Genomic DNA, 27,706 nt, shown 5'->3' with positions numbered 1-27,706 from the left:
TGGACAAAAGTCTTATTTTGTTCATGTCTATTTAGACATAGACCTACTTCTTAGAAGCGAGCATCAGCAAGAAGCCTGCTAGATCAGGGAATTCAATTCCTAACTTGTGTAATTTGAATGTTATAGGCATGTGACCAACTCTGCAAATTGAATTCGCTTTCCTAAATACAATCTCGAGAAGCCATTGTTCAACGGCCGGGCTTGGGGCTCCTTCTCGGTCCAGACCCCCGTTCCCGCACTGACGTTATGAGCATAAACACGCCGGTAGCGTCACGGTCCACTATTAGGTTTACATCCAAGTAGCGACAAGAACCCCCGGAATGGATTTGTTTACTGCAGAGGCAAACACAGCCGCTGGATTGTTAGGGAAAGGCTGTTGGCCTCTGAAGCCCGTAGTAGAGTTATCAGAAACCACCGCGGGTCCCTGCAGAGCGTGGCAGATCTGCCCTTTATAAAAAATACCAAACTGTGAGTTTCTTTAATGATAAATAAAGGTTGGTTCACCAACCCAATGCAGATGAATTACTGAATCATCAACCCACTTGAACGTCCCTGGACTTCCCCAAGTAAATCTGCTTTTGAGCGGTTATCCACCTCTGGGATGTAATGCACTATAGGTTACTTTATTCAATCAGTACACACATGCAAGGGAAACTAAATTTCATTTCCATCGTAGGTTAGTGCTGCATGCAGCGCTCAACTATTGTTCTTCACAAGTTTTCTTCTTTCTTTCCTCTTTATTATTCTCTACAAACGTTGGGACCTATCTCCTTCCTCAATTCTTCACCTGGAATCGCGCGCTTCTTTTCAGATTTTTTAAATATTTTATACTTTTTAAGATATTCTACTTTTAAAATACTATTTTTTTTTAATCATGGGAGTCAATGGGAGGACGATAGAGCCGCTGTTTAAGACGTAACTAAATCAATTTTCAACCTTTTATCTTCGTTCAAACCATTTAACAAATCTACACACTTGTATCTTCAATAATATCTAAACGGAATTTCACACACACACATACACCTTTCAGATTCTTCAGTTGCATTCATTTTACATTTCTAGCAATGCTTTGCGCTTTTCATTCAGCTGTCACTTCATTTGTTTTCAACCATTTACATTTTCTTAAATTGTGTGCATGTTTACATTGTTTACTCCATTTAGACTTTTGAACTTTTGTTCAATTCTTCATTTGATTTAAGCCATTTAACGTTTCTTTATGTCTTAATCTATGTGGCTTTATTTAAAAAAAAAAATTAACCTCACTTTGTACTACAGCACTCACCGCATTTTCTTCAGGAAATACATTTTCTGGTTTCCATTATGATATATTTCCTAAAAGATATTTGACAAATTCATTCCTGCCAAAATTGTTGAAAACCGGTTCAGAATGAATTTGTTTCACATTTCAGATGAAATACTATCATGTCTCGTTACCTCCAGACGATCAGATTATAACGTAACCTTGAAGAGAGAACGTTGTCCTGCTCTGCAACAACAGAACCGGTCTTCATCAGTATTCAGCGAGGGTCACAGGAATCATCCAGCGCTCCAGAACATATCCATCTTGTTGCGATCAGAGATATCGCCCTCATTCATCACCCAGCGCCGGCCCACTGATGCGGCCTGATAAGGCAGCAGGCCGGCTGTGCTCCCCTCGTGTTGGACAGGCCCGGGCGTGTTCGACATGAACGATACGGGTTTGTAATCACAATCCCGCTCTGAACCAGTCGGGAGTGAGTCAGTTAGAGATGAAGGGATTATTCTGATTTGGTTTTTGACTTGGATTACGGGGTGGGAGGGGAGGATACTGACTGTGGGGTCCAGAGGATCAGCTGGGGTGGTACTAAATTAACCAGAGTGTAAGAAAACACAGAGCTGAGGAAGATAGGAGAAGATCTCCATCTAGTGGACCAATAGGCAGCACACAAATACCGGGTTGGAAATAGACGCACGCACTTAAGGTAGTGTACTAGTGTAACACAAATGGAGATTAAACAATACATAAATTCATAAGACGTGTATTGAATCGATGTTTACGTTTGAGTCACAAAAAAACATTCAATCCTCGCACAGAAACTTTACACCAAACGATCCACGGCCTGGGCAGGTACATTCTATCTTTTAGAGAAGTCCACAGATGCAAAGGGTGTGGTCTTCGCAGCAGGGGGTCAGAGCCTCATGTCGGTGGGCGCCCTGGGGGTCTGCAGCTCGCGGTCCAGGAGGTGGAAGAGCATGGCGCAGCGGTTGCGCTGGGCGGTCTGCCCCAGTGAGCCGTGGAGACGCGCCTGCAGGTAGCGGACATCCCGCAGCCGCTCCTTACAGTTGAGGGTGGAGAAGTAGGAGGCGGCCTCGTCCAGAGTGTGGATGGCCACGGCTGGTTTTGAGAGGAGGAGGAGGAGGAGGAGGAGGAATAGTGCCAACAGAGTGTGAGAAATCAGGAGGAACCACTTTTACATCCATGACACATCCAACGCATCCTCGGCCATCCAAACGGCTGAGGGTGAGTCTACCCGTGCGTTGAGGAAACGCACTAGCGAGGCTCGCAGTAAAAGCGCGTTAGACACTATCAGACTTGACTTTTGATAAAGTTTTATCAATGAGAGACAAACATTACAGAAAACAGGGTTCAAACATGGGTAACAAATTGTCATAATCATTATGACGACGATGTGTGTGAGGTTTTGGTTTTTCGTCATTACCCTTTTTTTTCATCATAATCATTATGATTATTAGACTATGCAAACCGCGAGGGGATTCCCCACACAAGTCTAGTTTTTGAAAATTGTACAGAATCATTTAACGTAAATAGTATTATGAAATATATAATATATATATGGAGTATACTATATTTTGAGCAGTTTTTTCATCAGACCCACTAGATATCGATCTCTCTCTCTCTCTCTCTCTCTCTCTCTCTCTCTCTCTCTCTCTCTCTCTCTCTCTCTCTCTCTCTCTCTCTCTCTCTCTCTCTCTCTCTCTCTCTCTCTCTCTCTCTCTCTCTCTCTCTCTCTCTCTCTCTCTCTCTCTCTCTCTCTCAGTGGGCACGAGACAATTGCATTAATGATAACGATTGGCTGGGGTAGATTAACTTGTCAAGGTAAGCCAATCAGAGGTAGAGTTTGGAGGGTGTTGTTTACACAAACATTCAAAAGCACGCATAAATCAGACACACAACGACACAAGTGAGTCAACGTGAAACAGAAATGGCGAGCCCAATAATCTCAAAAAATCCTTCTTTGAATGGAAGCATAGTATTACTTTTCCCTCCAAGAAATTAAATGAACGAGTGTAATCGTGAAACGCACATTATGCCCTGGACAAAGTGTCTCTCCACGTCGGTGTCAAGTAATTTAAACATCTTTAAACAACGTTGCATGCTTCCTTGCATTCCATGCCTTAGTGGATACCATGCTTACGTGCTTGAACATGCACATGTATTTTGAGTTCTGTTAAAGAGGGGTGGAGGTGGACATTGGGTCCAAATTATTTGACACATTTGATCATTTAAAAATGTACTTGAAAGTAATGCAATAGTTACTTTACACAGTAACAAGTTACTTTTATAATTTGTAACAGAGTAACTAATTGAGTTACTTTTTTGGAGAAGTAACTAGTAACTAATTACTTTTTTAAAGTAACTTGCCCAACACTGTTGATGACACCATCCTTTCATCAACCTCTATTCGAGCACCGCCATGAAAGTCAACACACGCCGATTGCAATCAAGATGAATGAACAATACACACAGCGATCTGATCCGACAGGTCTATGAATGTAGTTTACCACAATGGATGCAGTGAGGTCTTCGTGTCGAAAAACGTAAACAGTCTGCCACCTCCCCTACGTCCTACAACATGTACAGTATCACTGGTGACTATGCAAAAGATACCTGATTGTGATTGATTAAACTGATCTATTTGCCAGCTAGAGCCGGCAAAAATCCCCCTTGGTGCGATTCAAATAAATGCTGTTTTTTTTGCAAAATGGAAATACCTACCAGTGCCTGCCAAAATACAGGCCAGCCCAGGCTACCGTGGCCATTGGAAAGCGAGGGCTGAGAGAGTTTTTCAGTTGGTTGCCATAAGCCCACTCCGCTAGCTGCTACCGGATCCTACACATTGGACCCTTCAATAAAACTGTTGTGAAACAAGAGCGGACGCTGGGCGGGGTGCAGGGGGAGGGGGCGGTCCTCACCTGCTTGCTCTCGTCCGTTGGGCCGCGTGGCCACCAGGGCCATCTGACAGCGGGCTGCCAGCATCAGCGCGCGCCCTTTGTCCATGATGCCGCCGTGGGCCAGGATGGGCTCCAGGGCCTCGTGGAGGACGCTGAGCGCCTGCTCAGGGACCCCCAACATCAGCTGGGGAGGGGAGACCGGACAGACGCAGGAACAGCACATTAGGGGGGGCGAGGAGACCGGACAGACGCAGGAACAGCACATTAGGGGGGGCGAGGAGACCGGACAGACGCAGGAACAGCACATTAGGGGGGGGGCGAGGAGACCGGACAGACGCAGGAACAGCACATTAGGGGGGGAGGGGAGACCGGACAGACGCAGGAACAGCACATTAGGGGGGGGGCGAGGAGACCGGACCACCGCAGGAACAGCACATTAGGGGGGGGCGAGGAGACCGGACAGACGCAGGAACAGCACATTAGGGGGGGAGGGGAGACCGGACAGACGCAGGAACAGCACATTAGGGGGGGGGCGAGGAGACCGGACAGACGCAGGAACAGCACATTATGGGGGGGGCGAGGAGACCGGACAGACGCAGGAACAGCACATTAGGGGGGGAGGGGAGACCGGACAGACGCAGGAACAGCACATTAGGGGGGGCGAGGAGACCGGACCACCGCAGGAACAGCACATTAGGGGGGGGCGAGGAGACCGGACAGACACAGGAACAGCACATTATGGGGGGGGCGAGGAGACCGGACAGACGCAGGAACAGCACATTAGGGGGGGGGCGAGGAGACCGGACCACCGCAGGAACAGCACATTAGGGGGGGAGGGGAGACCGGACAGACGCAGGAACAGCACATTAGGGGGGGAGGGGAGACCGGACAGACGCAGGAACAGCACATTAGGGGGGGAGGGGAGACCGGACAGACACAGGAACAGCACATTAGGGGGGGGGGGGGCGAGGAGACCGGACCACCGCAGGAACAGCACATTAGGGGGGGGGGGCGAGGAGACCGGACCACCGCAGGAACAGCACATTAGGGGGGGGGGGCGAGGAGACCGGACCACCGCAGGAACAGCACATTATGGGGGGGGCGAGGAGACCGGACCACCGCAGGAACAGCACATTAGGGGGGGGGCGAGGAGACCGGACCACCGCAGGAACAGCACATTATGGGGGGGGGCGAGGAGACCGGACAGACACAGGAACAGCACATTAGGGGGGGGGCGAGGAGACCGGACCACCGCAGGAACAGCACATTATGGGGGGGCGAGGAGACCGGACAGACACAGGAACAGCACATTAGGGGGGGGGGCGAGGAGACCGGACCACCGCAGGAACAGCACATTAGGGGGGGGGGCGAGGAGACCGGACCACCGCAGGAACAGCACATTATGGGGGGGGTGAGGAGACAGGACAGACACAGGAACAGCACATTAGGGGGGGGGCGAGGAGACCGGACCACCGCAGGAACAGCACATTATGGGGGGGCGAGGAGACCGGACAGACACAGGAACAGCACATGGGGGGGGGCGAGGAGACCGGACAGACACAGGAACAGCACATGGGGGGGGGCAAGGATACCGGACAGACACAGGAACAGCCCATGGGGGGGGGGGGGGGACCGGACCACCGCAAGAACAGTACATTAGGGGGGAGAGAGATTCACATTCCACCTTCTGCTCTTTCATCTCTGCATCCATGAAAAGTGATAGTTTGTATTGTAGACATTTATATCTGAACCGTTTGCGCCGATAGCACTGTGGATGTTACTGTGCCGGTTGGGGGTGCAGACCTGGGTGAAGGCCAGGTGGAGGAGGGTCCTGGAGGCCAAGGCCTGGAGGTGGTGCTTGCGGGACAGGGTCAGGGCCTGCAGCAGCAGGGGAAGCCCTGTGGAGAAGTCTGAGGACTCCCAGTGGAGCTCCGCCGTGGAGAGCAGGACCCTGGAGGAGACACGGGTCCCAGCCAACCCACGATGTTACTACACACACCCGCACCCATACCAATACACACACACACACACACACACAACCATACCAATACACACGCACGCATCCTAATAAAGAAGTCATGTCACATATTAAATAAACCATATTAATGGTAACCCATAATGTAAAGAAATCCACCAGGAACTACCTGATAAAATACATGTTGCCTAGTCTCACACACACACACACCCCCCTAAAAGAACATGAGGACTTCATGCTGCATATCGCCCCAGACCCCCCCCCCCCAGGCCCTCTGCGTCCTACCTGATGATGGTCTCGGTGCACCTGGTCTTCTCACAGTGCACCTGGAGCTTCTGCAGGATGCGGTACGCCTCCGTGGTGCGGCTGAGCGACTTCAACACCTGGGCCTTCCTGCGGGGTGGGGTTATGGTTAGGTGGGGTGGTCGGTCAGGCTGCACACTGTGAACAGAAAGAGGAACAGCCACGACAGACAGGCGGGGTGGGGGGGGGGGGTACCTGTAGAGACCCTCTGTCTTGTTCTGGGCCCTGATGGCGGGGACCAGAGGCTGGGCCAGGTGGTACTTCCCGTCGTTCATGTGCTTCTCAAACTGGATCTTCAGGTCACACAGCATCCAGAGCTGAGAGGAGAATACAAAGGAGCAATCACAGAACAAAAGGTGGATTCGACTAAAGGGATCCAGACTTTTCAGTCTGAACTAAAAGGTGGGCGGTTTCGCTTGGCAAAATCCAACCCCCCATTGAGCCTGTATTCAGCTGGCTCAGCCCAATCCTGTTTTGTTTGTCCGTGTCACTCCACTTACTTTGGCGTGTTGCGTGTGTGGAGGAAACTGCTCCTTGAGGTGCTTGAAAATCTCTGTGGTGCCCCCATAGAGGCCCTGCAACACAACAAAACCACAAAAACATTAACGAAAGATATGAAGATATGAAATTCCCCTCCCACTTCCTAAACAAGCCCAGACATGAGAGCCTGATTTATTTATTTCCATTACCTTTATAGCTGCACTAATGGATATTTAACAGATGTTGCAGAGGCAAGCCAGAGACAGACAAACAGACTGTAAAAAAAAAAGAGACAAGACAGTGAGAGAAAGAGAGAGAAAGAGACAGAAAGACAGCGAGAGAAAGAGAGACAGACCAACAGCGAGAGAAAGAGTCAGAGAGAGAGAGTGAGAGAGACAGAGAAAGACAGCGAGAGAGAGAGACAGAGAAAGACAGCGAGAGAGAGAGAGAGACAGACAGCTAGAGAGACAGAGACAGACAGCGAGAGAGAGAGAGACAGAGACAGACAGCGATGGAGAGAGAGTTACCTGCTCAGCGTGCAGCTCGGCCAGGTGGCAGAGAGCCACGGCGAAGGCCTCCGTGTTGTTCTGCGTGACACCAAAGTTGACGGGCTCCAGACTGCTCATGTTGAGAAGCAGCTGGGCCTGCTGCTGGGCCATGGTGCTGCAGAGGAACACAGCAGAGCTGAGATCAGTACTAGGGATCGAACGATTATCGGCGCAGATATTCGGCATTGTGACGCATATCAGCCTTTTTTTTTGGTCCGACGGCCGATAAGAGATCAATTTAAAACTGGGTTATTTTGGCTCTGATGCAGTCGCGCCTCTCTGTCTGCTGTCACTATGGTGTCTCCAGCATTGTCCCACCCGCAGCACCATCTGATTGGTTACACGCTCTGGTTACACGCAGAGCCCAGCGGTCCGCTTTCTCCTTCTCTGGCTCTGGACGCTCAGCAGACTGTAGCGAAACTACAATTCACGACTACTAACGTTAGTGTGAGGCCCAATACGTTAGCAGCAGCTGTCTGTTCCTATGATAAACACTGATTATTTAAGTGAAGATGCTGTAGGCTATTTAGTGTTTTTTAACGGTTGAATCACTTGAAACAAGGTTGCTGATAATATTGATAGGGAAATAGTCAGTGATAAAAGTAAGAAGTGTGAGAGAGAGAGAGAGAGAGAGAGAGAGAGAGAGAGAGAGAAAAATTCAGTTAGTTTTATTGCAGGGAAGCACGACGAGGGGATGGCTAGAGAATAGTGTGTGTGTGTGTGTGTGTGTGTGTGTGTGTGTGTGTGTGTGTGTGTGTGTGTGTGTGTGTGTGTGTGTGTGTAAGCCACATGAGAAGCTGCACAAACTGTCAGCAAAGCACTGTCTGTCTGAGAGAAAACTGTTGGGCAATAATGGCTGTTTAACTAGGGAACTATTTATTGATTTAAATGTACAGTAAACTTCATTAGAACACCCTGCACTTTTTGCTTTTGTTTGAACTTAAAAGAAAGATAAGTAAAACATTAATATTTCAGTTCAGGAAAATTTTAGTGAGCCATTTAGTTGTTTAAATTGTGTTATGTTGCAAATCTGATAAGCTGTTGTGTTTATTAAACAACTTCATGAATGAAGTTAAGTGTTGGAGTTTGTATTATGCAAAATTCCAACGCCAATCTTTTCCCTTTTTCTGTAAATTAATATCGGCTCCAAATATCGGTTATCGGCCCCCTTGACTACTAATAATCGGTATCGGCCGTGAAAAAAAACATATCGGTCTATCTCTAATCAGTACCCCATGGACACGGCCACCACCGTACCAACACGTGGCACACTCTGGTGGCTCCTCCATGCACGTGCATTTAGACAGGGAGGTTCATCATTTGTCTGCATCAAACATATATTATATACATATAATAGTGGCGGCTCCTGGTCGGTCAAAGAGGGGAAGCTAATTTTCGGCCTACATCCTATAAATTGTCATTTTATTTATATGTAAATTCTGCTCCCCGTTCCTTTTCAAGGAAATGCTCTGTGACTCTGCCATACAAACTAGCTGTCTTGACTTGACCAGTCTCCTCTCATTGGCCAGCATTCTTAAACAGCCTTGGCCCATTGTGTTAAGGGTGTAGGACTTGAGCCGCTTTAAACAGGAGAAGCTCCTTTCTACACCTGCAGATGTAGCTCCAATCGTTGCCACTTATGAGAACAGTTTGTAAAGCTGAGGCATTGAACTGTCCAACTGTGTCTTTAAGAAACACCAAGAAATCACACAGCTTTCCCCTGTCACCCTGCAAGTCCTGATCTGAATACAGGACTCGAAATTGATACCTCGGGCGGCCTGAATCAAAGTGATGGCCAACTACCAAAACGATATTAAAGTCAAACAAGGAAATGTGGGAATTCTGTTAAACTGAAACAAGGAATTGTGTGTATAAGTGTATGAAATGTATGATGAAAATTGTCAAGCAGTTTCGCCAAGCAAATATCAAGAAATAGGTTGCAGTTTGGCTTCGACTTTACAAAATCCACGATGGGACTGAGCTGTGGACTAAAGAGAGCTCCGGCAACATTTTATCCTTCAAAAAAGGTGTTGCAGCCCCATTTAAGTGGATGAACGCTGAGCTTCAACAGGCGAATGCACTGTGACACTACGGGAATGCATGAGAAGGAAATTGAGTCAGTCAACCTGCGGTAAGCAGCTGATTCTGAACTAACTCTCTTTGAGATGTACGTGTTCTAACGCAATGAAATGTTAACACACCAGTATATATTTGACCATTTAATTTTTTTAATTTTAGGGGAAGCTGAGCTTCCCTTGCAGTCTTAGAGAAATCACCACTGACATATAAGCATAAAACTAACTAAAGTAAAAGTAACTTATCATAATTAGGGCTGCCCCCGACTCTGAATTTTCTGAGTCTAATCAGATCTACCTTTTCAGTCCAGATTCGACTATTCGGCGGCCGTGCGGGGCAGGTCTTTTGGAGGTTTAAAAAATTAGTTTTCTTTCTATTAACACTCTGTTTTGGTAGGCTATAGGCCTTTTATATATGCTTGCGCGTTGCGCTCATTACGTTCTCACCTGAACAGTTTTCTGTCAATCAAACTCGTCGGAATTGTAGCCAAGTTATTCCAGTCGGGTTTTAATTAGGCTCCTGCCCATAATGCGGTCCGATAATGAACACGGGGCTCATGTATAGGCTAGTGGATAATCCACTATATGAGCCCCGTATTCACGATCTGATTGCATTTATTGAGCCCGAAAGAATACACAGCGCTGTGTCGCCACACTGACTGAGATCCTAGAGAAAATGTAGGAATAATGTAAGGGGAGACAGCCGCGAGATTCTGTCTAGCAAACAAAGTTACAATGAATCAATCGCCACAGTGACATGGACAGTGTCTAAATAAAGCTTCTCTTTATTATTATCATTAGAGCTATGATGCAAATGGTGAATATTAAGCCTGCGGTGGCATCTGTACGCGCAGTTTGCAATTTATTTTCAGCACCAACTCTCAACCGCTGCAGAAGAATAATAAAAAGTCACAATAAATGTGTCGATTAATGCATATGGTCTGACAAGTCTACACTATAGGTTGGGTCTTTAAAAAAAGAAAATAAATATATAAATAAATAAATAAATAAATAAATAAATAAATAAATAAATAAAGGAAGACGGCGGGGTTTCCCGACTGATGATTCAAATCATCGACTTTGTGGGGACAGCCCTAATCATAATGTTGCATTAGAAACTACATCTGAATTGGGGCTTGGACACTAGGCACGCTTGCACACAACTATGTATGTATGTTAGTGAATACAATGAGAGAAATAGAAATAGAAATAGTATCCGAGTAATTGCAGTAGTAACGTTTCCTCATCCAAAGAGAGGCTCGTTAAACAGCTTTGAGATGTGAGTCGTGGGCTCAACCAATGGAGGGCATCGGAGGGACAGCATTGGAGGGAAGGATAGCATGGGAGTGAGAGATAGCATGGGAGGGAGAGATAGTATGGGGGGAAGTGGGGCTTGGGAAGGAGGGAGGTAGGGCGGGGCATGGGAAGGAGGGCGGGGCATGGGAGGGAGGGCGGGGCAGTACCGACCTCTTGCCGTACATCCTCCATATGGAGATGGTCTGCGCCAGGCTGATCTCGATGAGCTCCGAAAGACTGTGCTTCCAGTGCAGGATGTCCGTGTCTTTCAGCGCGTCCATCAGCTCGTGGGCTGACTTGCCCTGGACCGCCCCCTGCTGGACCAGTGACTGGATGCCCAGAGAGGCCAAGTACTGGAGAAGAGAGAGCAGTTAATGGGCAGGGTGGACTGATGAGCACATACTAACGGTGTAATTATTTGTTTCATGTGAACTAACATATGTAATTACATTGGTAGTAAAGGAAGTGTGTGCATGTGGATTGAAAGGTACAATATGCTACACTTTTTTGTTTAAAATGTGCTCTCAAGAAGAACTCATTGAGATTCAGACCGCATATTTGATAGAAATTTGTGGAATTTCAAGCATACATTATATGGATGCTGGAAACTCAGGATTGATTAAATTAATGAATTTGGCCAGCCATCTTCTCTGCAGGGAAAAGCTTACATCAATCCTTCCTCCCACGCATGGCCATGTTGTGGTTCAGAATGAGCACGGAGAGGATATTAACAGATGGTCTGTTGTCAGTGTGTTGGAGAGAGGGAGAGAGAGAACGTCGGATTCTATGATCGATAGTGGGACCAATACATTAACAATCTTTTAACAATTTGAAATGGGTACATTCATATTTCATTGTAGCGCTTCATGCAACATATTTTAGTACATATCTTACTGTGCAGGGAAACTGAGAAAGCCGTGCCAAATACAACTTCAAACTGTGGATTAATTGCAATATGGGGCTATGAGCCTAGCGTTTAAGGGTGACAAGGTGTTAATATTGTGATCATAAGGAATCCCCCATGGTGGCTAGTGGTCATTGTGCTTTCCTACGGAACCGAGAAAGTAAAACACAGGTTTTTGTAAAACTACAGCAAGACATGGATGAATGACCTCTTCTTGCCAAGCAGACAACCTCGGGTTTGTATGATGAACACTTTGACCGCTCAGCCAAATGATCTTCAAGGTCCCTGCCACCAGAATCCACATTAACACCATCCTACATCTGTACATTCTGATGTATCATAAGAAATGTGCCAACACAGCAGTTGTGTTTCTAAGATGTGTACCCCAAATAATGTGTGCGGTAAGCACTAAAAACGACTGCACCCCATCCCAACAAACCCTCCAAGTGAATATTGACCTATTCAACAAACTTCATCTGCCAACTCCCTAACACACAATGTTTGGACTGTACATGTCCACTTCAGTAACATGTCCATTCTAACCAATATGATTTGTGGTGGACGCTGCTAAAAAGGTAATAAACCAAAACAAACCCCAAACATTTGGCAGTGAAACGTGTCCAGATTGAGAAAGAAATTAAAGGTCCCATGGCATGCTACTTTATGAATGCTTTTATATAGCTGTTAGTGGGCCCCTAATACAGTACTTGAAGATGTTCAAGAAATTCAGCCTTGGTGCCGAATTACAGCCACTATGAGCCAGTCCCACAATGAGCTTTCCACAAACGTGACGTTTTTTAGAGGTGGGCCAAGGTGGAGGGTAGGGTCTGGCCCTGAGCAGCTTGCGATCACGGTACCATGCGCTCGTGTTTACAGTGGATGTATTGCAATGGCAAGGCGCACACAGCTTTTGGCCGTGCTCTGTAAAATATTCTAGAACATTCAGGGTGCTCCGGCGGCAGTCCTGGAGCTCTATATCTAAATAATATCATATCATGCATAGATATCTATATCATATAATACATATTATCAGGGCCAAAAGCTGTGTGCGCCTCCAGACGATATTATGAATCTCAAACGACTGCGTCGGGTTCTCCGACGTCTCTGGTTCTTCCACTTCAATCTGAAGTAGACTGAACCGCGACATGGAGGAGAAACGATTGTTGCCCACGATTGCCTCCTGACGGAGGCTCACTGCCCGCTGCCGAGGCACCACCGCCTTGGCAGCGGGCAGTGCCGAGGTGGTGGTGCCTCGCGGCAGCAGGGCTCCGGCGGGAGGCAAACACGGGCAACAATCCCTTTCTCCTCCATGTCGCGGTTCATGTACTTCAGGGAGTCAAGGCCAAAGTTCCTTTCTCCTAATTCCTTCTCAGCTGAGATAAACCCCACTACGAGTCTCGTTGTGGAAATACCAGAAACGTCAAAGAGCCGACGTGTTATGCGCCATAACACCAACAGCAGAACGGTTATCCAAATGACAAAGAAGTGTATAACACTTGTTACAGTGTGTGTATTCACACACACTGTAACAAGTGTCACACACACACACACACACACACACACACACACACACACACACACACACACACACACGTGGTACTCGCACGTTCGTAGCGCATTGGCGGGCCAAATTCTCTGGGCGGGCAAGGCAGAGAAATGGGAGGTAACTTGGCCCCTTATGACGACATATGGGGCCAAATTTGAAATTGGAGCATCTGGGCTTTCATTTCTCAAAGGTGGAGCAGGATACCTAGTGCTCGTTTTACACTTAACGCCATTTCTAGCTACTGGGGTACCATAGGCAGGCTACGGGAACTCATATTAATGTTGAAAAACCTCATAAAGGGAAATTTTCATGCCATGGGACCTTTAAACAAAAATAAGAGAATTAGGCGAAATATTCATTATCATATCTTGAGTTAGCATAGCAGCTAGCGATTGTTGAATGTCTTCACTCTACCTCAATTAACTACATACAGCATTTGCACAATAACATGTTATATTTGTTATTTTCTTTGTTGCAAACCAGACATGAGTAGGGATTATTATTCAGTCTGCAACACTGAAAATGTCCATGACCACCCACCGTTTCATTTTGCCAGCCTAATACTTTCAGAAAATTCAATATTATTAAATCTAGAGGGTTTGCATTGTGCAGTGATGTTAATAGAGATGCTTTTAAAAGTATTTCAGTTTAAATAAGAAAGCATTAAACCAACGGCAAGGACCTTTAAGTCATCGAGCATTCAGACGTTCCCTCCCACCTCCATTTTCAAAACAGCACGCTGCTTTAAGAAAGGTGTACACAAAGCAGGACAGCATCTGTTGTGCTACAGATCCACTAACTCCCTCCCGTCAGGACCCTCACTTCCTACCGGCAGGCAGAAGTGGGCGGCCATCTTCACCGAGTCCTCTGTCAGCACCGAGCTGTCGGACCCTTTCATCTGCTCCAGCGTGTAGAGCCAGCTCTGGCGAATGGAGCGAAACACAAAGACGCGTGAAGAAGAACCATCACAGAGCCGGAAAACCTGACTGAGATTTTATAACCGATAATAACGGATATTGTTGTTGTTTTTTTACCAGGCAATGCTGAAGACACACGTGGTCGTTGGACTCCTGGGCGATGCGGATAGCCTCTTGCAGAGCGAGGTCAGCCAGTTGACTAAATGCCCATAAAAGAGGGGTCGAGGGTGAATAAGGGATCCACTTTAAACTACACAGTGACTAAACATGACCATTTAGTCCTTTAGCAGAAACGCTTAGCCAAAGTGAATTCAGAATCCTGTCATTCAAAAGCAAGTAGGGGTTAGAACTCTTGCTCAAGGATCGTTTCAGGGTAGGCTGTGGACACTGGGGATTGAACCTGCGTCAAGAGTCAAACCCCCTTGCACTCACTAGTGGCCGAAGCGGCAGTGGAGGCTGGCCAGATTGAGCGCGGCGTAGCGAAGACTGCGCCCGTAGCCCTCGTCCCCGTTGCTCTTGCCCTCGCTGCCGGACAGGATGAGGCGGTCGAAGTAGTGCAGCAGGCTGTGGGTGGAGATGTAAATGTCCTGGACCCGCATGCTGTTCAGGTAGTTCAGGTAGTGCTGCGGGGCCGGAGGATGAGGAAGAAATGGAGGATGAACTAAGGACGTAGTGATAAATGTATCGCCGCATCATGTGCTGGGTCTCTGTGCAGTTACAGCATGCCTTTATTAATACTTTATTTTTAAAATATTACTACTTATACAATCTTCATTCAAGACTGTATATGTTAACAGTCTCGAAATCCAGGTAATGCTATAAAGAAATCAAAAAGATAATGCATTCATTCATAAGAAAATGTAACGAAGAAAACCAAGAACACCAACTCCTGAACGACGCGTGTTTAAACTGAGGTGGGTGTGTCAGTGGATCGGAACAGAGTCTCACCGCTTCAGCGAAGTCGGGGTTGAACTTGAGCATGTTGTTGAGTTCCTCCTGGAGCGCGGCAGGCCTGAGGGCTTTGTTGTCATCGTTCTTCAGGAGGTACGCCTTGGAGGAGGAAGGTTTTTCATAAACTGCAGTTTACTATTTACCCCTGAGATAGGCTTCCTCTAGTCTGACCCAACACGTTGCTTTTACCAGGTTAGATCCCTTACTTCTGTTTGCAGCCAGTCATTGGTCAAGACGCCCATCTCAAGTTTATTTTTTTTGTGTCAAGACCGATCTGCCCAATCACAGCTTAAGCGCCACCCCTGACATAAGGTTGTCCCGCCCAAACTGAAGACCCGTCCTCCACCCCCCTCTCATTTACAACCCCACCGTTATAACAAAAGTTGTATCCCCCTATGATCTTACTCACCTGTTTGGCAAGAAAGTATTCCGCTTGTTTCTGTGAGAGGGGACCTCTGCTGACTGGATCTTCATTTCTAACGCAAAAAGTCCTCGTTAACAACCAAACAACCAACATGTACACTTAAAACCATCATCAATTAACAGTACCTCTGCTTAGACTCTCCTAGCTTTGGTTCAGCTCCACACTTGCATAACTTAGGTCACATCAAGTCAGGCCGATGTTGAACTTGATAATGAAAAGCATCACTAACCGAAGCTCTGATACAAGCAGAGGGGAGTCCAACTCCCTCTCCATCTTGTCCCCAATGGTTACTTCAGTACTGGTGAGGTCCATATCCGACTCATCGCCGACAAACGTCGGCACCTCCATCTGCCCATCGCCTGGCTTGGTATCGTAAACGTGACAGTAGTGCTGCAGGGACTTGTATAGCTTGTACACCTGGCTAAAGGACAGCTTGTTGTAGGCTAGGAGCATGTGTCTAATAAACAGACCTGGGAAAAAGGAAGATTTGGTCGTTTTAGGAATAAAGACAAAGACGAGTCTAAAGAGGCATTTCAAATAAGGATGCACGCTAAACTCACCGACGACACTTGTTTTATATGCCTCAGAGTCAAATGTCGGATTAGGTAGGGTTGTGAAGAAGAACTCCATGTCTTTAAGTTCTCCATCAGCCATCTCATTCAACCTTTGATGATATGTAAAAACAAATGTCAAACTGCAAACAGCAGATGGAAGACTAAAGCTGAGACACCTACATGAGGACATTAACGTTACCTGATTTTTACAGCGAATGCAGTTTGGGGGCAACAGTCCTCTACAGTTTTAAGGAACTGTCCAAGTGTCAGGTCTGGACCCTAATGATGATCCCAAAACGAAAATTACAAAGTCTCAGGTAACGAGAACCATTGTAGTATTGTTGAATACTTGCATATCACCTACTGTGCAGTGTACCTGTTGTAAGGGCAAAATCAGTTTGTTGAGTCGTCTTTTTTCTTGCAGAGCGATCTTGGAAGTAGTCATCTCGTAAAGCAAGGCAAGGACGGAGATTTTGTACGGCGTCACCCAGTCTTTAATACCGAACACATTGGCGTGAACTACTCCATTTGTCATCATGGGGTTGAAATATAAACTCTCGTGTACGCTTGCCATTGTTGAAAAGTGACTCGTTCTTTGGCATAAAACGAAATATTGATGTGCGAATCTCTGATGACAGATGATCTGGTTTGCAGCCTTGAGATACTAGTTGGCCATCAACCAACTCCAGCAAGCTTAACCACTTGCATTGAAAGGACCACAATAAAAATATATAATAATAGATCTACATACAAGCCACACAGGAGCAGAAGTTACTTTGCTCGTGTCATTTGTATTTCATGTGATAAAAAAAATGGGTCGCTTCAAAAAAACCCTCCGGTCCATTTTGAAATACGTCACAGATTCCGGAAGCCCGACCAATCGAGCTTAGAACACTCGATATGCGTTATTATTACGTCACTATCTACCAATTCAAACATGAATATAAGATGTCATGCATAATAAGAACGTTCAATTAAATTTAATATAAATATACATTTGATTGATCGATTTTGGATTTATTTAATTTTATTTAAGGGTCCCGCACCTTTTTAGGTGCACGGCCAACAGTCACAAGCACAACTTACAATACAGTAGAAAAGTACATTGTTTAATATGTAGATGTCAAAACTCAAATAATAACATAATAATAAACACGCAATAAATATACAATCAAAATCTTTGATAAGCTAATGTATAAATATATCTATATGAATATCTATATTATATATATATATTATATTGATATGAATACATATGTTTGATGTGAACATATATTGTATATTTGATGATCCATCTTGTTCCCTTCTCCTCTCCACTTTAATATATTCAGTAATTGTCCTTGAATGTGTTATTCTAATGAATTTGATTATAATGGAAACACTTGATGAGCTGAGCATATTTGACTCATATAAGGAAATATATGATCTAATCTACATCTGAGAGCACCCGAGAGGCGGTGCTTAAACAACCCTATCTCCAATTAAAATATATTTTGAGACTTCCTATGCCGTGTTAGCCGTCCTGCGTTAACGCAGTGTCAGCTGTAGGCTGACACTGCTTATACAGGAAGCTGCCGTTATACCGTTGGTGGATTGCCGTTGGTGGATTCACAACCGTCAAGTCACCGTCAGCCGCACCAGAGGCAACGTTGCCAGATTGGGCCAGATTTCCCTTCTGGCAATGCTGGACACAGTGGCTGCAGCCTACTGCAGCCAGTGTTGCCAGACTGTGCGGGAAATCGGGCCCAATCTGGCAACACTGCGCACCAGCAGAGTGTGGACCAGCGCGTCCCGATGGGTCCGTGGACCGAGAAGGAGAAGGCTAGGCTAGCTCGAAAGTGCTACTCGTCGCAATGACCGGACCGTCCGTCTGCCCTCCCTCAGTCCACACACTGGAGCTGCGATGAAGGTCCGCTTCTGTATTTATTATTATGTTCCGTCTGTGTGAGCTCAAACCCCGCTAGTCCGATACGTGTTGTTGTCCTGTTAGCTAGCAGCCGTCAGCTCCCGCAGCTCCTCTAATGTTGTTAGGTCGGCAGGTTCAGCTGACGGCGGGATTACTGACTACTGAATACCCAACAACTAGATACATACAGGTAGATAAACACCGCTTAATAGACATAAATTATTGTATTTGTTCTTGTGAATACATTAATTTATTATGGGTGGTTTGGCCAAGACTCTTCATAGCTACTAGCAGATATCATGGAGGATGTTTGCATTGCATTTACCAGAGATAATCTTGTTAATACTGTTTTTTTTACTGTATGCTTGCTAGTGAACGGATACATAATACACATTAGCTGGACAGACTGTGCGTCGTACAGGCATTTGTTTAAACGATATTGGTCTTGATGTGTCTAGGGGCTGTTAAATTTATATTACAATGTTTTTTGCATGTATTTAACTTCTGCACTGGGAAAATGACAACCCTTTTTCAATAATTATTCAATTTTCGTGCAGTCGTTTGTGCATGTTATATTCAAGACACCACAGATCGGCCTATCAATATTTCAGATAGTGCTGCTGTTTTTGGATCGCACGAATCTACCTTTGAGTGGAGCACGAAAGAACTCGAACACACCAGCACCACCAAACACATGACGATTTTTGTTTTGTGTTCGTCAGGCAGGGGCCTCGTCCATGTGGGCTTCATGCTGTGGTCTGCTGAATGAGGTCATGGGCACGGGGGCAGTGAGAGGCCAGCAGCCAGGCTTTGGAGCTGGTGCTGGACCCTTTCGCTTCGCACCCAGTGCGGGATACTCTACGTATCCACCGACCGCCTCGGGGACCCCAAGTCTTGTGTGCAAAGCCTGTGGCCAGACCTTTTCTGTCTTCAGACGCAAGGTAAGGTGGCTGGACACCGTCGAAGGCTGTTGGACTTGTATCATATTAATTGTTAAAGCATTTATTTCATTTGTTGCTTAACCCAGCCAGCCATATATCTAATTTATGTTATGCATGTGTAAAGATGTAATAGTCTTCAGCCCATGTTTTCAAAGTATTATTGAGCATTAGTTCTCTTGAACATGATGTTATTGGAAATTACAGTGGTATTATTTGGCTTTTCGGTTACTGATGTAATCCTATGGGGTCTCTGATGCTTTCGTAACAAGCACTATTACATCATCAGTCCCGTACTGGCGAGGACAACTTGAACCCTCAAATAAAATGGAATACTTGTTAGTGATGCTGGCCGGCCAATACAAGTTGATGCAGAAACACCCCACTCTGGTCTTAGTGAGTGTCGGTGGAGTGAACCTGCTCTTCTTGAAGCCTGAAGCTTTCGAAGTGTCAAATCCAAGCTCTGGACCTCAATCCTGCTCCCATAGCATGCATATGATATAGCTTGCATGCTATGGGAGCATGTTTGTCTGTTCATGTGAGAGAGCATGAGCAGGATCCTTTGATGTTTGTCACTTAGAAGACATCTCTGTCTCTCTGACTCCACCTCTCTTGAGGAAAGAGCAGATGTGGAGGATTGAAAAAAGGCTGTGACTGTGATGACACTGAAGTGCTTCCGCAAATACTCGTGTTTTGTCCTCCATAAATGGACTATGGCCATGTTTTTAGCTATGTGACAACGGTTAAGTTCATAGATGAAACGCCTCAGTCATGCAACTTCTAAACCGGCACTTAATTCGCACACTATCTTTACCTCAATCGGTTCACGCTGTACTGTTCTTTCTCTCTCTCTCTCTCTCTCTCTCTCTCTCTCTCTCTCTCTCTCTCTCTCACTTATCATCATCATCATCAGCATCATCATCATGCACACCAGCAGGTCTGTTGCGAGTGCGACTGCAAGAAGTGCTTCACCAAATACTTTTGGGGAAGCCTCATAGATTGACTACGGCCATGTTTTTAGCTCCATGGTCACTGTTAAGTTCATGCGTGATCTGCATCGGTCGTGCACCTTCTGAACCGTCTACCTCAATCAGTTCATGCTTTACTGTGTCTCCCCCATCGTCACGCACACACAGCACGTCTGCTGCGACTGCAAGAAGTGCTTCTGCTCGCTGTGCTCGCTGCTCCAGGAGGGCCTGCGCGCGTGCGCCACCTGCAGCCTGCTGAGGGCCACCGCCTTCCAGCGGCCGCGGCTCATGCGGCTGCGTGTGAAGGACCTGCGGCAGTACCTGTTGCTGCGCGACATCCCAACGGACACCTGCCGCGAGAAGGAGGACCTGGTGGACCTGGTGCTCTGCCACCGCCGCTCTGAGGGGGAAGACGTCCACCAGCACGAGGCGGACCGCGCGGGCCCCCCCCCCCATGAGGACCACCACCCCCACACCGCCGGCCTCCGCCCTCGCTCGCCCCCTGCGCCGCCGGCCTTGGTCGCCCCCTTGGTGGCAGAGCCAGCGGCCCTCCCCGCGCCCCCCAGGGAGGGGCCGCTCAGCAGGGGCGACGGCTCCGAGAGCAACCAGGTGAGCAACCAGGTGAGCAGCCAGGTGAGCAGCCAGGTGAGCAGCCAGGTGAGCAGCCAGGTGAGCAGCCAGGCTTTTGTTTTTACCGTTCTTAAAGGTGCTGCAGGGGAGTATCAAGCGCTGTGGTTTAATTTGAAAAGCAATAGCGATTTGTCAGCTAGGAGAGTGTGCTTATGTAGTTAAGTATGTGTAAGATGATGTATGATGAGATTTATGTTTGAAAAAGCTATATCAACTGAAGCCTAAGACAATGTATGTATATTTGTAAATATCAGTACTCCTCTAAGGAAAGCATTTTATTTCTCACGGTATCGACAACCTTATCCTGATCCTAGCAGCAAGTAGTCTTGGTTTTCTGTGCTCCACACCAATGGCAATATTTTGATCTTCATTATGTTAAAGCAACTGTGCACCAAAACTGCACAGTTTATTTGTGCACAGTGCATGTGTTTCCGATTGTGGTGCAGGATTAAATACTGCACATGGTTAGATGGGCTTTTTTTGTGTTTGTGGTGCAGGATTACAAAACACACTCATGGTTGGATGCGTTTGTTTCTGATTACTGTGCAGAATGACACACTTCTCACTTGAGTTTAGGTGTTTTTGTTTCAGATTGTGGTGCAACAAAACATATATCCCACTAGCGCTTTGGTGCGTTTGTTTCGGATTATTGTACAGCCTTACATACTTCCCATTAGCGTTTAGTTGCGTTTGTTTCGGATTGTGGTGCAGCATTACATACAGCACACTCATCTTAAGGTGCGTTTGTTTTTGTATGTTGTATGTGCAGGACAACGGCGATGCCACGTCTGTCTCCCTCCTCAACTTGGACCCAAGCGTCCCCACTCCTGAGGTGATTCATTGATTTTATCAATCTACTTTTACGATCCTTCTTGATGAAGTGTAAATCAAGAAGAGTGCCATGCTCAGTACAAAGTGTGTTCATCAGGGAAACATGATGAGCATCCCCATTGTTTTACATTAAGGGCATTTAGCAGACGCTTTTATCTAAAGCGACTTACAATAAGTACATTTGTCAGAAGAAAGAAGTACATTTGTCAGAAGAAAGGGAAAGGGTTAACCTAGCAATTCGAAGTGCCAAGCACTTCGAATTGCTAGGTTAACCCTTTCCCTGTATACAACAACGATAGCTAGGATAAGATGCTACTCAATGCTAAGTACTATTTTTAAATGCAAGCATGTACAACCTACAATAAGTGCATACATTAAGTACCAGGGCATACAACATACAATAAGTGCATAAGAGGGGTGTGTGGGGGGGGGTAAGGGGGAGGCTATGCAGAGTCTAGGTGAACTCTATATAAGTGAGTCCTGAGTCTTTTGCGGAAGGTGGTGAGCGCCTCTGCAGAGTCCTTCCATAGGACTCACGTGTGTGGGCCCCTCCCCTTCCCAGGTGACCCCCCAGGCGCGGAGGCGGGCACGGGCCTCGCTGTCTGACCTCTCGGGGGCACGGGACATCGAGAGCCTGTCGGTCCGGCAGCTGAAAGAGATCCTGGCCAGGAACTTTGTCAACTACTCTGGGTGCTGTGAGAAGTGGGAGCTGGTGGAGCGGGTGAGCCGTCTGTACCGGGAGACGGAGGAGAACCGGAGATCAAGTAGGTGCCGCCGTCCTCCCATCCTGTGGCTCAGTTCTGTGCTACCATGTTTTGGATGCATTGTTGTGTGTGGGGCTGCACGATATATAAAGTTTTCGCATCGAACTCTGTCGGTCTGATACAAGGAATTTACTCAGGTGTAAGGGTTCCTGCATACAGTTCGTTGCTAGGGAGCGACATGCAGGCTCTGCATGCCCACCGAACCACCGATGATGTTGATAATTTATGATCTGACAACCAAAGAAGTCGTAGACAGCCCCTGCTAGTCATAGAACAAAGCTTCAAAATGAGCAAGCAAAAATAATTACTTCCAAAAAGAACAATGTCAGTTGTATGGAATCATTTTGGTTACAGAAAAGACGACGTTGACCAAAAAACGGTACTTTGTCAAGAGTGCATTGTAATTGTTTCCACAACAAAAGGCAACACGACAAAAAGCATCCCCATTTAATTCGGCACCATAAGGCTCTGTATAAAGACTGTGAAACGCTACAAGATCACCCCAATCATTTTTCAATGTAGGAAAAATATAAGAATTATTGTTATTTATTTTTTTATTTTTTTGTCATATCGCAATACGTATCGCAGAAGACAAAATATTGCAATAAGATTTTTTTCCTATATCGTTCGGCCCTTGTTGTGTAAGTGTTTATGTTTTTTTGTTATATATTTTTTGTTATATATTTTCTTAAAATATTTTCTTGGGAACTGCTCTCTAAATTCACAAATCACAATACTGGAAATAGTGATCTCACTCGGGTTGCCAGGTTGAGACTGTACGAATAAAGTCTCAAGGTGAGCCAAGTACAACATTATATTTTGAGAAGAGCGCAGTTATTGTATTTGGACAATGACGAGCGACAGCCAGCCCTACACTGTAAGTTGATCAGCTGATGTATTTGTTTGCAAACCAGCTCATGTGGCAAAACAAACCAAACGGTCCAACAGGGAAGTGACATTTCAGACGAGAACTTACTAGCTGTACTATTGTGGTCAGAGAAGCCGATATTTAGACAAAGCATGTTTCCTCAATATTTGATGACATAACATGGCCCTTTTAGGATCTTGGACAATACAATTGTTACATATTGTACCTTTTTTTTCAAATATCAAGCTTTGTACTTATCATATGCACCCCAATACTTACCGGAATAACAGTAATTATTTAATTAACATAGTTAGTTAAGACGAAATTACACATATATAAATTCCAAGATTAGTCATATTTATTAATATCTTAATAATATCCCGTTGGTGTTACACTTTTGAACAATGCTAACAGCCATCTTCTTTTTCTTCAGTGGACAACCTGAGTGCTGCTGTGACTGCAGGTAAGAAGCAGCTTGTATTCTACATATTTGGTGTGTGTTCGGTAGATCCTAATGAGCATGCACTGTAAGTCCTATAATTATATATCAATTTTATTCTAATTTCCTTTAGAAACTTAATTTCCTTTTTCTATTCAAATAGAACCATATATTTTAACCTTTGCAATAATGATGGCCTCTTTATATTATAGCTATATTAAATTCCTGCTGTCATCAATATAAGATGCATTGTAAGATTGCACTTTATTAATCCAAAACGGGGAAGTGCAGCAAAGTAGTGAGCATTAAAAGCTAAATCAAATGAAATTAAGAATAAAAGAAAGATCACATGTAAAAAGGGCTGTGCAGGATTGTCATTCCATCCCAGAATCTCAGCAGGGGTCAAACAGCCTAAACACTAGAGACTATGCTTGATCTCTTAACCCTTCCCTGACCTTAACTATACACCAGTGATGGGATGACTGATTCTCACTGTACACCAGTGATGGGATGACTGATGATCACTGTACACCAGTGATGGGATGACTGATACTCATTGTACACCAGTGATGGGATGACTGATACTCACTGTACACCAGTGAAGGGTTGACTGATACTGACTACACCAGTGAAGGGTTGACTGATACTCACTGTATACCAGTGTAGGGATGACTGATACTGACTACACCAGTGAAGGAATGACAGACATGCTACCGCTTTTATACACTGGTTGATCACTTGATCGCAAAGCGCCACCTAACCTGGACTCTTGCTTTACCTGTCCCACCCACTAGTGGTGGCGTTGCCTCCCCCTCCTCCTATCTGCAATGGTGTCCTCGGAGGTAAGGCACTAGGGCTCAAAAGGCTCACTGCGTGCTGGTCTTCGTGTGTGTCCATCTCTGTGATTGGCCCCCTCCCATCGTCCTCCACTGACCATCACCACTCTTGGCCGTCACGCTCACTGTGAACAGGGCCTTCATTCATTCACTGTCCCAGCAGAAGCCTTTGTTCCTCTGTCAAGTCCTTCCATGATTGTTGCCACTTTTTGCCAGTGACCTGTTGTGGGTTGTTTAGCAGCTGCTGTTATCAAGTGACCGAGGTCAAACTGAGAACAAGATAAACATTAAATCAATATCGGAGGAAGTGCTAAACAACAACAACAACAACAACAAGTGATGCTGATCACAGTGCTAATAGGGATCAGAGAAAGACGGGATGGTAATAATGCATTTGTTTCGTCAAGCTGTCTACATTTTGACTTTCCTGTTGCATCAGAAGCTGAGAAGTCCCTGAATGACATCTCCCCCTGCTCACAACAAAGTTCATGTAGTCATTGTTAGGATAGAAGACCTTTAGAATCACAATACCATGCAGATCCTAACAATGAAGCTTCCTCACTTCACTCATGACAGATCAGTCAAAGAACATTAAGTGGTTGTAATGGAAATCAAAGAAAATTATTCCTTTTAAAAGCTATTCCTTTTTCTGCTGCAGTGGGGCTTTTGATTAGGCTGACCTATCCACATCTGAGCGAACAAGCTTCACAGAGAAAATGAGAGTACCAACTACAACTCCTCTCGCTCTATCTCTCTATGGCGATGGCATGCCACCCCGTGAAAGCATCCTCATGACACCCTCCCTCGCCTCGCTTTTCATCAGGCTCTTCTATATCGTCCAGCCAACTCTCATCTGTTGTTTGTTCTCTCCCCCCCCCCCTGCAGATGTCAACAAGGCCAGGCTGTCCAGCCAAGACGACCACCTGTGCCGCATCTGCATGGACGCCGTGATCGACTGCGTGTTGCTTGAGTGCGGTCACATGGTCACGTGCACCAAGTGTGGCAAGAGGATGAGCGAGTGTCCCATCTGCAGGCAGTACGTGGTTAGGGCCGTGCACGTCTTCAAGTCCTGAGCTTCCTCCTAACACCGCGGCACTTCACCTCACCTCACCTCGAAGGTACGGCCATCGCCGCAGGGCCTCCTGGGAAGAGCATCCCGGCCCCTGATTGAACCGCCAGGTTTACGTTTGGTTTCCTGTGTGCGAGTGTGTTCACTGAGCGTCTGTGGTCCCTGTTGAGAGACGAAGATGAAGATCTGTCTGTATTTGAGAATATATATACATATATAATAACTTTTAGAATAATCAATATAATGGAAAATTGTTGCTGGAAATGAAATCGATTTAGCTGATGTAATGTCGATGTTGGTTTCAGAACTAGGACTTTGATTGAAGGAATCCACAGAGAGAAGTAATGTAGAGTCTGCTCCTTAATGAGTCAACTAACCCTATTGATAACTTGCTATTGATAATGTGCTTGCTCCTGAATGTGTTATTTAGTTTAAAATCTTAATCCTACAAATAATAACCACTTGAAATGAAGAATGTGTGGTTCTCAGCCCAGCTCAGTCTGTTTGAGTGCCGCTCTTTACTATGCCGGTGAGCCACAGCCACCGGATCAGTCCTCTACTTCCTGCTGCAACCGGAGCACTGCACATCTTAATGTGAATCACAGCTGAAACCCTGCTGGCCTGCACTGCAGGCTTCTTACAATACAAAGGACCTGGAAGGGGCAATTAAACCAGGTGCCAAAAATACCTAAAGGGGTTATGTTATGCCACCAGGTGTGGGATGAGCCCTTACAAGCCGTTTGAAAATCAGTATTTTACTGTGATTTTAGTGACATCACAAGTGGTGTCCACCTAGGTGTATGCTGGATAGATCGGTCTACCAGCCTACCCAGTGGACTTAAGCAGATGGTGCTTATCTACCCAGCATACATCTAGGTGGACTCTCCCACTTGTGATGTCACTAAAACAAAGAAAAGGGCATATTTTCAAAAGGCTTGTAATGGCTAATCACACTCACACCTCGTGTCATAATATCACCCCTTTTTGTCCCGACAGTCCAGGCCAGGGTTGGTTGGTAGCGGTAAGCTGGAAAGCACCTTTCGATTTGTACTCATTCTGTGCTCGTTTCACCGATGCCATCATTCCAGCGCAACCCATGACCCAATGACCTTAGCCGGGGCATCAATGCTTAAGAGTTTGATGCACCAATGGCAGTCCCCCCAGCTTTCGGGGTTTGCAGAAAAGCTAATTATTTACATTACCAATACAGGTAGTGCAAATAATGTAAAATATCGATACCTAGTGTATCAATACCTAGAATGCACAACAGACAGTTTTGCATTCAAAATTTGTAAATTTTCTTTTTGTTCAATATGGGATATATTCTGATAAGGGAATGGTAAAGGTATGCATTATTTATGTGCTTGGTTTCATTTTTAGTGATCTCTGCATAACAGTGAAAGCCCTAAAGGTCTTGAGTGATGGTCTGCCACACTCTGTGGCCCTGTCTCCAGGTCACTGCCCTCAGAAGACACATCACATGGAGCACATCTGGAGCAATACGCCGTCGCCCTATTGCCACCATTTCAGCCCCTCATTGATCCCCCAACCAAACAATACAACCTTAGTGCTAATTCACTTTCATTAACTGTTTTAAAACGACGGTCAATGTGATTTTTCTCAGTAGTCTTCCATTTATTTTGTGTTATGCACCGTGAAGGGAATTGGTAACATTGTTGTTTTTCTGTCCATTTATTACACGTTGTAAAAAGTATAAAATATATACATAAATATAGATATATATATAGCTTTGAGTTTACTGGCAGCTGTGGTACTAACTATACATGAAAAAAGTGACTTGCGGTACAGTTATACAAAACCATATCACTGAGATGTACAGATATATTTTTTCTATTTGATTTCAAATGTGTAATATCAGATTAACTTTGTGTTTGAGAGTCTCGCTCTAAATGTTCCCTACGGCTGGAAAAACCAGCAAGACTTGGCACTGTTGGGTTTGCCATGTGGGGAAAAGGATTTAAAATACTTAGCACACACACACACCTACCTCCCTAGGTGAACCAATATGGGCGTGTTTCCTCCCCTCCTTGTTAAATGCTCTGCAGACTTCAGTCTAATCCATGGTGCTGTCTGAAGGCATGTCATGTGGCCAGTGGCTGAGCATGTCGCCCTTTCCTTCAGACTCTGTACAACAGAGCCAGTATTTGTATTTGGGAATGTTAAAACTTTTTATTTTGGTAATTAAAGATTTTAATAAACATTATTGCATTGCATTTTTTGAAGGGAAAGGCCGGTGGGAATGCACAATACATTACTGATCGTATCTGAATTAAGTATTCAACACTGGTAC

At 45.7% G+C, this 27,706-nt stretch overlaps 2 protein-coding genes across 3 annotated transcripts; one reads left to right on the top strand and one right to left on the bottom strand.

Moving 5' to 3' along the window:
• Positions 1-1,160: 1,160 nt before the first annotated feature.
• On the bottom strand, positions 1,161-16,972 carry anapc5 (anaphase promoting complex subunit 5). The gene is made up of 17 exons (XM_079749034.1): positions 16,523-16,972; positions 16,346-16,425; positions 16,153-16,256; positions 15,822-16,062; positions 15,578-15,644; positions 15,166-15,267; positions 14,650-14,840; positions 14,335-14,416; positions 14,130-14,222; positions 11,022-11,203; positions 7,459-7,594; positions 6,952-7,026; positions 6,647-6,768; positions 6,434-6,541; positions 5,977-6,124; positions 4,195-4,357; positions 1,161-2,374 (listed from the first exon to the last, which is right to left on the bottom strand). Exons 1-17 carry the CDS (start codon positions 16,718-16,720, stop codon positions 2,169-2,171), a joined length of 2,298 nt encoding a protein of 765 aa, XP_079605160.1. The 5' UTR covers positions 16,721-16,972; the 3' UTR covers positions 1,161-2,168.
• Positions 16,973-17,914: 942 nt separating this feature from the next.
• On the top strand, positions 17,915-27,619 carry rnf34a (ring finger protein 34a). 2 transcript variants are annotated; one of them, XM_079755806.1, is made up of 7 exons: positions 17,915-18,055; positions 18,775-18,993; positions 20,127-20,567; positions 21,358-21,420; positions 21,982-22,183; positions 23,485-23,514; positions 25,212-27,619. In XM_079755806.1, the coding sequence occupies exons 1-7, from the start codon at positions 18,050-18,052 to the stop codon at positions 25,397-25,399; spliced, it is 1,149 nt and encodes a 382-aa protein (XP_079611932.1). In that variant the 5' UTR covers positions 17,915-18,049; the 3' UTR covers positions 25,400-27,619. The 2 variants fall into 2 exon arrangements, with proteins under 2 accessions (XP_079611932.1, XP_079611931.1); XM_079755805.1 differs by having other exon boundaries at positions 20,127-20,579.
• Positions 27,620-27,706: the final 87 nt, after the last annotated feature.

Source organism: Pollachius pollachius, assembly GCF_949987615.1.
Source record: "Pollachius pollachius genome assembly, chromosome: 1".
NCBI classification, from domain to species: Eukaryota; Metazoa; Chordata; class Actinopteri; order Gadiformes; family Gadidae; genus Pollachius; species Pollachius pollachius.
This window is presented reverse-complemented; position numbering and strand designations above follow the sequence as displayed.